Consider the following 13,258-nt stretch of genomic DNA (forward strand, 5'->3'; position numbering starts at 1 on the left):
TACTGTTTATTATACCAGACATTGAGTGTTTATCCTAGAGTGACATGACCTCACATGTTAGATTGTCATGTTTTACTGTGATATACAAAACATAATATGTGGTCTAAACTTATGCCACTGCGTATGCAGTGGTATTAGACAAAGCAAATAGTTATGCCAGATTTCATAAGTCACTTCACACTTAGAGGGCTTAATGACTTCCTAGGATAAGTTTTTAAATTTACCAATGTTTTTTTATGATCTTCCATGAGCTTTATATACCTGTTCAGGTTGCTCTGGACAGGTCCTGGTCTTCCTTCTGGTGCCAAAGTTATTATTATTGTACCACAGCTATGAGCAATGTCCACATAAACATAGCCAAAACCAGTTAAGAACACAATCTAGAAGAGAACATTTAAAAAACTAATTAGAAATATATAAAATGCTACTGAAATTGCTGATTTTACTCTAGTACAATTTGATTCAATGCTATTACCACTTTCTACTTGCAATTTTTCACCTCAAATTATACATTCTGTTAAGAGGCAGAAACAGTTTGCGTTCAGAAGAAAAAAAAAGATTAAATCCAGATTCCTAAATATTCCATCTGTAAGGTTAATAGAGAAGAATATAATAAATGAGAGAGAAAATTAGCTCCTCATCCTTTACTTCCAAGAACTGATAAATACATTTTAACAGGGTGGAGCTTCCTAGAGTCTAACCTGGATGTGGGAGGGAGAAGCCAGTTTAAATGCTAAAAAAATAACGAATGACTTTCAAACTCTTTGATTTCAGACCACTGAACAAAGAATCTCCCCGGAGCTCTTCAAAACACCCCCCAAAAATCAGAACTAAGCTGCATCAACAAGACTCTTTGCAACTAAGAACCCCTTTGAGGCAATGAGAGAAACTATGCTGTGCCTCACTGGAGGTGTCTCCAATTCATTCAAAAACAAGCCAGTTTTTGAATGAATTGGAGACACCTCCAGTGAGGTACTTACGCTTTTACAAACACACATGTTATATTTGAACAGAATCCCAAATTCAGTCCAGTTTTCAAGCATTTAAAATTGAAGATCCTGCTTTCTACCCAAATCTATGGGTATGAGAGAGGGCTACGTCAGTTGTATCAAAATGGTGGGAAACGTGAAAGTAAACTCACAGAAGACTAAATGCTGTCAACTTTTCGAAGATGCACATGTCTAACCAGCCAGGTCAGTATCAACTGAGCTTGTTGTTAACACGTTCAAATTGGTTCGGTTAAAACGTTATAATAGGCAAGGGTGCTGGAACACATTCCCCGCCCTCAATAGCTTTTTTTGTTTGCCTTCCTTGCAGCAATGTGGAGGCAAAGTTGGGGTAACCAATACTCGGATTTAGAAACACAATTTTAAAAGAAAATATAGGAATGTACAGTTGTCAAAACTTGCAGATTGTCCAGTGTGTAAAAAGGCTAAAAGGGCCAGCTCCTTCTAGAGATAAATGAGACCTAGGATTTTAGCTGGTGGATGTTGTGCCTGTATGGGTGCCTGAAGTCTTCACATACTGAGGTCTCCCTTGGTACTCTCAGCTCCTCCCAGCAAGGGAAGGCTAAAGGATTCAGAAGTGAGCTGCGTCCTAGGGAGTAAAGGCAAGGGGGTCTACCCTGAGTTATTAGTTATATGATGGCAGCCATGTAACCCTGCACCAGACCCAGTTAAATTCCTGGTATGTGAGATGGGTGGCCATGGTGTTAAGTTAATAAGGTTGCTGCTTGCCCCCTTAAAAACATTCCAGTGTCTGCCTTTCATTTACTTAAATGTCCTAAGCAATAAAGAACTGGTAAAAGCATATCAGTATCTAAGGACAGCTACAAAAGTATGGAAGGCCTAACAAGTCAGTAGCCTGAGAATTTGATGATTGTGTTGCTGTGTTTTGCTTACAGATTTGCAATGTGTGCTTGAGAAGTAAATGTGCTCATGAAGTGACTCATATATAGCATGTGTTTTGTACTTCATTTCATGAAACCTTCACAGATTTTCATGTTGTTCCATGAAAAAAAGAGAATATGTTTTTCAGGTTTGGAAAAAACACAACAAATGTGGTTAGCCCTGCAGAAGAGACAGCAAGCTGCATTCTGTACTGTATTGTACATCACCAACAGAATTGTTTACTAAATTTTAATTCCATGGCCTATCATTTACACCTGTTTCAGATTGAAAGCCTAATTTGAAGATAATGGCTACCCACTGAAAGACAATAAACATGGGGGAATCCCACAATGCCATATTAAAAGAATTACTTCTAAGAGACAGAGGAAAAATTGTGTTGGTAGCTTGAAATAAGAGAGATATATAACACATGGAGAAACAAGCCTCCAGACTTGAGATCTGTAGGGTAAGCCAAATGCAGAAAGCTGCTCTGCATAAACAAGGACATTTACTGGTGGGAACACAGAAGAGATTCTTCTGTTCTTCAAAACTCTAGGTAAGGTACAAAGGAAAGAAATACAAATACAGAAAATTGGCTAGGAAAAACTAAGCAAGAAACAAACACAGGAAACTCAGTATCCAGCTCTGATGAAGAGATGACTTGATTGTTGACAAATCAACTGTGAGAACATTAAATAAAATCCAGTAGTTCATAAGGAATCCAATTTTATGTGTGATTGTTGGATTCAAGGTAAGAATGATAATAGTTTTATGTTATTATAGCTGTAATTTGTTTTATGTTTTCCACATTACAAGTACAAAATTTGTTTTTTATGGAACAAAAAATTGAACGATAGCAGAACTATAATGAATGGACATTATTTGCAGCCATACAGCCTCAGACTGTGATCTCAACTTACCACATGAGCTATGGTTGGCTGTTGGATGAGAAAGCTCTAAGGTGAAAGTAAGTGCTGAAGGGAGTAACGCTGTGTTGGTGATTCAATAGGTGGTGCTCTTCATTCTGAGTTCTGAACCAATGCCCAGCTACTGTATCATGGTTCTGCTATCCATCTATCTGAATGCATCACAGTGGTATCTGAACAGAGTACCTATGCTAGAGGTCGTGTTTTTTAAAATGGGATGTAAAACTGAAGTCTTGACCATTTATAAACATAAAAATCCTATGGCACATTTTGCAAGATTAGGAGTGTTAGTTCGCTTTGTGTCAGAGTCTAATTTTAACTCAGAGATCACTGTACATGCTACTCACCTAAAATTCCCCCATCCTTTCAGATGGACACAGTATTCTTAGCCTCCTATCCTAAACTCTTGTGTAGTGTTGTGTTCTGTGCCCCCCTTTTTTTTTTGGCCACATTTCTGTTGCGACTGCATCTCTTTTTTGGGTGAAATTATTCCCACATGTAAGGACAGATTCTGGCCATTCTTCATGGCTGTGAAAGAGTGCAGGAAGAGAATAATAAAGACTCTTTACCAGTCCCTTGTGCACAAGTCCATGATGCCCTACAACTTGAAAAGGGTGGTGCTCTACCCACCGCATCAGCTGATGGACCTAAACTGGTGGGAGGCGGAAAGAGAGTGTACACTGCATTCTCTTATAGAAGTGGCTTCTCCTTAGTACATTTGCCCCTACTGACATTCTCTCTGCCCTGTACTGCCTCTTAAGCATCCTTTGGCTTTAAAATCCACAATCTAGCCCAGAGTTTGTAACATTTATAGAGCCCTTCTGGATTCTTCTGGATGAAAGGTATTATGTATACATTTAAATCATTGTCATGGTATTCTCATCATTATTAGTTGCCCCTGGAATAAGTTTAGGTCCCACAGTTAGGAGTTACTGTGCCAAATCAGATCATACCATTGGTCTATCTACTCCAGTATTGTGCCTCTAGCAGTAACCAATTCTTGTTGTGTCCGAGGAAAGTGCATAACCCTAGAATGTCCCTAGTTCACTAACTGTGAGGGATAGGCTCCTTTTCAAGCCCCAAACATGACCAGTTTATGCCTGGAAGCATGAATATTAATTTCTTCTACCATTATCTTAGCTTACAAATGTTATTTATGATCATGCAATTGTCAAATGCATTAAAATACCTTGCTAAATTATTTGTTTTAAAGATTTTCTGAAGCAATGAATTCACAGGTTTACTGTATACTATATTAAAAAGTATTTCCATTTAGCAGCTTTAAATGTACAGCTTTAAATGTACAGCCTTTCACTTTCAACCAAGGTCCTCTTGCATAATGGAATAGAAGAAACAGGAGTGTCTGGTGAGTTTTCACTATACCTTCATTATTCTATACATCTCAATCAAGTGTCCTTTTAAATCCAATCTCAGCTGGCTCTGACAATGGATACTAGATGGGACTAATTCTTTTAGTAAATTAGTAAAGCACTTTCTTTCTAGAGGAATAAAATGTGCCTGTTTGTACTTTGTACTTGACTGGACAAAAAGAAAGGAAATGATCCATGACTCTGTAAATCTCAGAAACTTCAGGGTCCAAACTTGGGTTATACACAAAAGGAACGTGCCTAGTTGTTGAATAGCATACTCATCACTTATTTCAGGTACTAGTATTTTTCTAGTAGAAAGTGGTGTCTTTGAAGAGAACTGCAAGGCCTCTTGAAAGAAAAATCACTATTTGTATACCCTAGAATTTCAATATCTAGGCCACTGATACAATATCCAGATCACCTGTCAGTATACCTACTTGATCCTATTTGTGAGACAGAGTTAAGTGATGATGGAAAGGTTCTAAGCAGGGCTATAGATAGTCAATGAGGTTTTCAGATTTCTTGCTGCCTTAACATGAACCTTCCTAATGATGCTGGAAGGGATAGACAAGAAGTCTTAATTAGAATGTTTTAAAAGCACCTGCCACTTAGAATTTCTGCATCTTTGCAGTGCAATAACTTTCCAGCTAGATTCAGGAAGTGCCTACGTGTCAAAAGCAGGACAAATGTTCTTCATACAACAGATTATTTGTGGGGATTGTAAATGAAACTGTTCAAGCTACTCTGCAGATCATGTCCTTCAGATTAATAGCTGATGGAAAGATTCTCCAGTAAAAACTTACTTCCTCCCAGTCTCCCACGTAAATTGCTTCTTTTAATCAGAGAATGCAGACTCCTTTCCTGATAATTTATATAGCATATCACTGACGTGTTATCTGTAAGAATTTTGAATGATCGTTCTTTCAAAACAGGATGTAAAGCAGGACTTCTTTGGGCTCCAAATAGAGATAGTAAGGGAGTTTGAATAAGGTTCTTTCCCTCAGCTTTGGAGCATCCATATCTATAAAGGCTGTATGATGGTGGAAACAATCAATGTAACCCTCCCATTAGGACTTTGACACACTTTTAAAAAGTCTAAAACCTGATGCACCCAAGCTTTTAAATGACTGTTGAAGTGTCTAGCATGTTCTGGAGGGTCAGAGGAACAGTATTGCCAACCCAAAATGTTCAAAAATCTTGAGTCAGACCCGCACAAGATAATGAAATGGGATTAAAAATCATGAGATTTTTAAAAGCATCATATATTTTTGGAATGCATTTTGTTTGCTTTCTGGATTTTGAACCTTTAGAGTTTGCTCTGGTCATGTTTTTATACTTTCCCCCATAACCATGAGGTCTAGAAATGTATTTTTTTTAATGAAACCTGTGATTTTCACATAATCACTTGATCCTTAACAAGAACACCAAATATCACAAGACTCATGATAAAACTGTGAGAGCGATGGCTTTTCTACATGGCAATTTAGGGTGCGGAAAGCCTGTGTGCGATTCTGCAGCTTCACAGTAACATCCTGTGTGGGCACTGCTTCAGTGCAGTGCAAGCTCAGTGTCTGGCTTACCAAGCTACACTTTCAAGTAGTAGTATGCCAAATTGCACTCCAGGACTTTCAGAGCACTGTAACAGTGTGCACATGGGACATTTCTGCATGGCAGGATGTTGAGCTGTAGATTCACACCCTGACTTGCCATGCAGTGACTTGCTGTTTAGATAAGCCATTAGATATTCTGAAGGAATCACTGTACCCCACAGAGCTAGTTTAAAGGTATTTTATATAACAGTAATGAAAGAAACCTACAGGCCTACACCCTGTAATATATTTATCTTAAGGCTTTGAAGCCTATGAACCTTGGCATAAGTGAGTTACTCAACAGTGACTCTGAGTTATTGGGGAACAGGGAATATCGTGTTTAGAAGATTTTTTTTGTGCCAGGCAACCACAGGAATAAGAACTTATATCAGCTTTGGATATTTTAGGATAGGAACATCTGCAAAAGTACAAACACAAACTTGCCTTCCCAATGAATTGATGTATATGCTAAGTTGAGATCATTATATACTAACCTATAGGATAAGGACACCTCAACATTATTATGGTGAGGAGGTCAGTTATGGACAAAGAAAGCTGGGCATCTACATGAATATTCATAGCAGTCACCAAGACATATAATAGGCCCAATCACCATGTAGGCCTCGAGATCGTGACCATCAGACTTGAATGGCATGCCAGTGGCAGGGTAGGACCTTCATGGATGACTGCCTGTCTCTTACCACTAAGTTTCCACAAGAAGGGGTAAGTATGTGTAAGGTATGGTGCAGAACACCACCTTAATTTTACAAAACAGCTACATTCTCATTTGGTTTGGAACATATGTGTTTTTACTAATTATACTAATAAAAGTATTTAAAGCTTTGCCCTCAACATGAGTGTTGTCATTGCACACATGTGGGGTTCCCAACCAGACACTAAACTTAATTCTGTTGTGCCTGATTCAGGGACCAGAACCTTTCAAACCTAGAGATTCAATCATCAATTAAATGGAAGTCCTTAACTATCAATATAAGCAATAACCAATAAGCAATAACCACTCAGTGAATCAGGTAACAACATCGATGTACAAACTATCATTGGACCAAACAACCAACAAATATCTTTGCATATAATGTAAAGTACATGCAGATTTGTGCTAGGTGCTGTTATGTTTGAAACTTAAATTACCACATAGTTTAAGAACACACCTGCAACAACATTTAGTATTTTCCTAAAGAGAGACGAATTAAGATAGCTGCTGCCATCTCTTTATTTTTAAGGTAGATCGTTAAGGTGGAGTAGTTATATTATGCACACAAAATAGCAACATAGTACATAAACAATTGCAAAGTGTAATCTTGGATTGATTTTTTTTTAAATTCTGCTTACTCAAGTAACACTTCATCATTGAGCAAAGAAAGTTTTATTATTAGCCTCAATGCCTTGGGTTCAGAGAGTCCAAGAAATTGAGATGTTTCATACAAGTAAGTCAAAGGGACATTTAAAGATTGAGTTAAGCAAGCTGAGGGTCTGAAGTATCAGCATTTTTAATTGGACAGAATTCCTCCACTAGGATAGGATCCCCAAATACTTTCAAATAATCTAATTCCTTCTTTGAGCCTGATTTCCATAAAGAACACTGGACTGGCATAATATCAATGACTGGAATTTGAAACCCTACATTGCTTGACTGGCTTGCTGAACTCAACTGAACTACTTGCTAATTAACATACTAGTCAATAATCAAGAACATTTTGTGAGTGGTCCCAAAGGAAAACATCTGAAACTACTATGTTTTTTTAAGTGGCCAAGCTGTTTGTGTTGATTCCATGTATGCAAATTACTTAAAAGATGGACAAATTCCTATTTAAAAAACAAAATAAAACACTATCCCAGGCAAGACAGTTTTCATTTACCTCAAAACAGAAGAAAAAACAATTGAAGAATAAAATAACTCCCCTTTCATATAAATATAAACTTCATTCCCATGAAGAAGCAGAGGGAGAATGACAATAATGGGTCCTGTGGGATTTGGAAGGATAAGGAAGCTGGAATAGTGAAGTTACTAAATGAGAGGAATTTACTCTGTGGGATCTTGCATATATTTGCTTCAAGAGGCCAGAGTTTCTCAAGATTGATGTGTCTAGCCCAAGTAATTTTCACAACAAGGCATCTGGGAATATGAAAAAGGAGCAACATAATTTAAAACTGGAAAATTTGTATTTTTTATCATAAAAATAACCATGCATGAATAACAGAATCATAGAAATGTAGGGCTGGAATGTCCGTCAAGAGGTCATCTAATTCATTCCCCCCATGGTGACACAGGACCAAATAAACCCAGACCATCCCTGAGTGGTATTTATCTAACATGTTCTTTAAAACTTCCAATGACAGGGATTCCACAATCTTCCTTGATAACCTTTTCCAGTTCTTAAGTTAGAAAGCTTTCCCTAATATCTAACCTATCTTTCCCTTGCTGCAGATTAAGCTCATTCTCTTGTCCTAACGTATGTGGACCGGGAGAACAACTGATCATTGTCCTCTTTATAACAGCCCTTAACATATTAGAAGACTTTCCATCTCAGTCTTCTCTTCTCTAGACTAAACATGCCCAGTTTTTAAAACCATTCCTCTTAGGTCAGGTTTCAGAGTGGTAGCCGTGTTAGTCTGTATCAGCAAAAAGAACGAGGAGTACTTGTGGCACCTTAGAGACTAACACATTTATTTGAGCATAAGCTTTCGTGGGCTAAAACCCACTTTATCGGATACATGCAGTGGAAAATACAGTAGGAAGATACGATGAAGTGGGTTTTAGCCCACAAAAGCTTATGCTCAAATAAATTTGTTAGTCTCTAAGGTGCCACAAGTACTCCTCATTCTTTTTCCTCTTAGGTCAGATTTTCTAAACCTTTTATTATTTTTGTTGCTCTCCTCTAGACTCTCTCCAGTTTGTTCACATCTTTGTTAAAATGAGGCACCCAAAACTGGACACAGCACTTCAGCTGAGGCCTCTCCAGTGCCAAGAGGAATAATCAAATCCTGCATCTTGCATACAACACTTCTGTTAATACACCCCAGATGTATATTGGCTTTTTTCACAACTTCATCATATTGGTGGTTCGTGTTCAATTCATGACTCCCAGATCCTTTCTGCAGTACTACTGTTTAACCAGTTACTGCCCATTTTGTATATGTACATTTGATTTTTTCTTCCTAAATGCAGTACTTTGCACTTGTCTTTATTGAATTTGATCTTGTTGACTTCAGACCAATTCTCCAATTTGACAAAGGTAATTTTTAATTCTAATACTCCTTTTCAAAGTTCTTGCAACCCCTCCCAGCTTGCTGTCATCCACGAATTTTGTAAGCATAATCTCTACTCCATTATTAAAGTCACTAGGGAAAATGTTGAATAGTGCTAGACCCAGGACAGACCCCGACGGGATTCCACTAGATACATCCTCCCAATTTGACAGCGAACCAGTGGTAAGTTCTCTCTGAATATGGTTATCCAACTGATGTACATCCACTTCTACCAATATCATATTGTTCATATTTCCCTAGTTTGCTTATGAGTAGGTAAACAATAATCATAAAATCGCAGAAATGTAAGACTGGATGGGACCTTGATAGGCAATCTAGTACAGTCCCCTGAGATAAGGCAGGATCTAAAATTTCAACAAATACAGGGTTGGGGGAGCTCCTAGGACTTAAACAGAAAACACAAGTAACAGGGCCATGCACCAAAAAGGTAGTTACATATTTAGCATGTAGCTTGCTCCTGTGCAGATGCAGAGTATAGTTCTACCATTGTAAATTTCAAAAGCAAAATGACTATACTTCTCTGGGCAGTGTTCTGTGCAAAGTGCCTAGAAGTATTGATCTTTGAAGGTCTGACATGATGGAAAATAATATATTTCCATGTGAATGTGCCTTTGCATGTGGAGATGCCTACTTACTACTGTGTGTCTGGTTCAGGCCATTTATCCCACATTTTAAAGCCATTTACCCACTAAGTTGAAAATATAGTTTTAATGATTTACCTGTGTTCCTTGATTATTAATGTCCACAAAATCACTCCATTCATTCGTTAGTTCATCTGATGACATCACTTTCAGAAGAATGCTGGGCAGCAAGTCTTTGGTTTTGCAATCTGGGTAGCTGGAGACTTGATGATAAAGCTCATGATGAATAGAACATTCAGCTGGAATCTTCTTGCAATAAACTTCAAACTTTGGCGTGTCTGAAATTTTACAAAATGTCTAGATTAGGCTCTTCAACTGTTGGTACTTACAGCAGAATCAAAGCCTACATGTTTATATGTACAAAAGATTTTTCTACTACCAAAAAAGCTCAGCTTTGTCTTTTATGTTTGGTTTCTGATTTTAAAATTTTTCCCCCCAACAACGTCTATTATTCAGTAATTTGTCATAGCTAGTGCTGATTGAAAATTATTCAATAAATATTTTTTTGTCAGAATTTGTCAATTGGTCAAAATCCAAATGTTCTGTGGGGACATGTCAATTTCAATAAATTCCTTTGAAACCTGCCCAGTTTCCTGCCACTTTGCTCGCCTGGTTCATCAGGGAGCTACTGGGGAACCTGGGCTTCCATGCTCCTGGCTCCTCTGAAGCTGAAAGCCTTGGCTACTGGGCTTGCAGCTCCTTGAACGCCCAGACTCCTGACTTCTTGACTGCTCAGGCTCCCAAGGCTTGTAGGCTCCCCGGCTCCAGGACACCCCGCCAGGTGGACTGCCCCAAAGCTGGGACTCCCTGTAGAGCAGGGCAGAGAACGGTAATTCCATTTTGTAGAGAATTTCAAATTTTAGGTTCTCATTCTGAATCAAAATAAACCAGGACTTTGAAATTGCTAAGGCTCAAATTTGTAAAGGTATTTAGGTGTTGCATCACTCAGCATTGCCTAACTGATTTAGGAGTCTATGTGAATTAGGTTCCCAAGCACCTAATTCAGTTTTGAAAATGAGATGGAAGCTCCTAAATCAGTTAGGCATTGCAATGCTGAGTATCATAATGCCTAAATAGCTTTAAAAATCTGGGCATTGATCCTCAGCAAAACGGAATTACCATTCTCCACCCAGTGCTCGTCATAACTATAGGACCTACAGACTTAAAACTTACAGTAGAGATAAAGAGCATAATGGTTTTATTATGATAATGCTTTGTTTCTGATTACTGTTTTGTAACATAAATTCCATACCTTTGATGTTCTCCTTTACAAGTAATGAGACAGAACACCTGTTGTGGATAATTATGCGAGGACTAGGGTCTTCCGTAAGGGTTAAGTATGTCACCCCAAGATGCTCTTGATAAGTCAGTGCTATGGCTCTACAACAGAAAAAGATTATACATGTGATTATATAATTCTTTGCATGAACTTCAAATTTACTATTATTAACACCCCTTCTGCAAGGTTTTTCACTCTTAGGCCCAATTCAGCAGACACTTATACATTGGTCCTACAGGGATTAGTTCTGGGTCCAGTTCTGTTCAATATCTTCATCAATGATTTAGATAATGGCATAGAGACTACACTTATAAAGTTTGCGGACAATACCAAGCTGGGAAGGGTTGCAAGTGCTTTGGAGGATAGGATTAACATTCAAAATCATCTGGACAAACTGGAGAAATGGTTTGAAGTAAATAGGATGAAATTCAATAAGGACAAAGGCAAAGTACTCTACTTAGGAGGGAACAATCAGTTGCACACATACAAAATAGGAAATGACTGCCTAGGAAGGAGTACTGCAGAAAGGGAACTGTGGGTCATAGTGGACCACAAACTAAATATGAGTCAACAGTGTAACACTGTTGCAAAAAAAAGCAAACATCATTCTTGGATATATTAGCAGAAGTGTTGTAAGCAAGACACAAGAAGTAATTCTTCTGCTCTACTGCAAGCTGATTAGACCTCAACTGAAGTATTGTTTCCAGTTCTGGGTGCCACATTTCAGTAAAGATATGGACAAATTGGAGAAAGTCCAGAGAAGAGCAACAAAAATGATTAAACGTCTAGAAAACATGACCTATGAGGAAAGATTGAAAAAATTGGGTTTGTTTAGTCTGGAGAAGAGAAGACTGAGACGGGACATGATAACAGTTTTCAAGTATGTAAAAGGTTGTTACAAGGAGGAGGGAGAAGAATTGTTCTTCTTAACCTCTGATGATAGACAAGAAGCAATGGGCTGAAACTGCAGCAAGGGAGGTTTAGGTTGGACATTAGGAAAAAATTCCTAACTGTCAGGGTGGTTAAGCATTGGAATAAATTGCCCAGGGAGATTGTGGAATCTCCATCATTGGAGATTTTTAAGAGCAGGTTAGACAAATACCTGTCAGGAATGGTCTAGATAATACTTAGTCTTGCCATGAGTGCAGGGGACTGGAATAAATGACCTCTCAAGGTCCCTTCCATTCCAATGATTAAGCATGTGAGAAGTCCGACTGACAATACGTTTTAAAAGAAAGGCAAGAGAAAAATAGGACAACATTAGAGAATAAACTGACTTTAATGGGACTACTCATGTGTTCAAAATTAAGTACCTGCTGTTAGGATATAGATATTCAGGCCTGTCTGTAAAGGCCTATACTCTAAGAATTTAGATGTATTCTTATCACTTAGCTAGTTATAGAGGTATAAAAGAAAGAATCAAAATCACTGTCTGCCGGTGGTAAGGGCTTTCTCTTACTGTACAATCTGAGGCCCTGTTCTTAGGCTAAGGCCTTTGGCTAAGCAGCAGAGGCAGCCATAAACTGGGAAGTGAATGGTCAAATCCTTACATGCCTAACTAGTCACATTGAAATAAGGTGCTATTGGGCTGTTAGGCATACAGTCCTGTCCTGATAATGTCTATCACCTCCAGAGAAAGGGAAGTGCCTAGAAGATGTAAAAGGAAACTTAGTTTGATAGCATCCTGTCTGGCAAGAACTCACTTATCAATAGCTGGGATATGAAATCCTCATTTCTGTGTTGTTCTATCACTCTAGTCCCTGTTTCCCTATTGTTTGTCTGTATAATCTCTGTCTGGTTCTGTGATTGTTTCTGTCTGCTGTATAATTAATTTTGCTGGGTGTAAACTAATTAAGGTGGTGGGATATAATTGGTTAAATAATCATGTTACAATATGTTAGGATTGGTTAGGGTATAGCTAAGCAGAACTCAAGTTTTACTGTATAGTCTGCAGTCAGACAGGAAGTAAGGAGGGGAATGGGAACAGAGAATGGGGGTGGAGGAATCGGAATCATGTTTTGCTAAGGGGGGGAATGGGAACAGGGACACAGGTAAGGCTCTGTGGTGTCAGAGCTGGGAAGGGGGACACTAAGGAAGGAAACTGGAATCATGCTTGCTGGAAGTTCACCCCAATAAACATCAAATTGTTTGCGCTTTTGGACTTCGGGTATTGTTACTCTCTGTTCATGCGAGAAGGACCAGGGAAGTAAGTGGGTGAAGGAATAAGCCCCCTAACACCCGAATGCTTGCAGGGTCAGAGCCTTAAACTGAAGACA

At 38.4% G+C, this 13,258-nt stretch overlaps 1 protein-coding gene across 1 annotated transcript in view; it reads right to left on the reverse strand.

The window, feature by feature from the left end:
- VPS13B (vacuolar protein sorting 13 homolog B) overlaps positions 1-13,258 on the reverse strand; it is a 928,263-nt gene that overhangs the window by 30,442 nt on the left and 884,563 nt on the right. Inside the window, exons 53-55 of the mRNA XM_084621078.1 lie at positions 10,956-11,083; positions 9,782-9,981; positions 262-380 (exon numbers count right to left, since the gene is read on the reverse strand). Coding sequence (XP_084477204.1) covers positions 262-380; positions 9,782-9,981; positions 10,956-11,083 — 447 coding nt within the window. The remainder of the gene's footprint in view (positions 1-261; positions 381-9,781; positions 9,982-10,955; positions 11,084-13,258) is intronic.

The sequence above is a fragment of the Lepidochelys olivacea genome (genome assembly GCF_965140295.1).
Source record: "Lepidochelys olivacea isolate rLepOli2 genome assembly, chromosome: 2".
Classification (NCBI taxonomy): domain Eukaryota; kingdom Metazoa; phylum Chordata; order Testudines; family Cheloniidae; genus Lepidochelys; species Lepidochelys olivacea.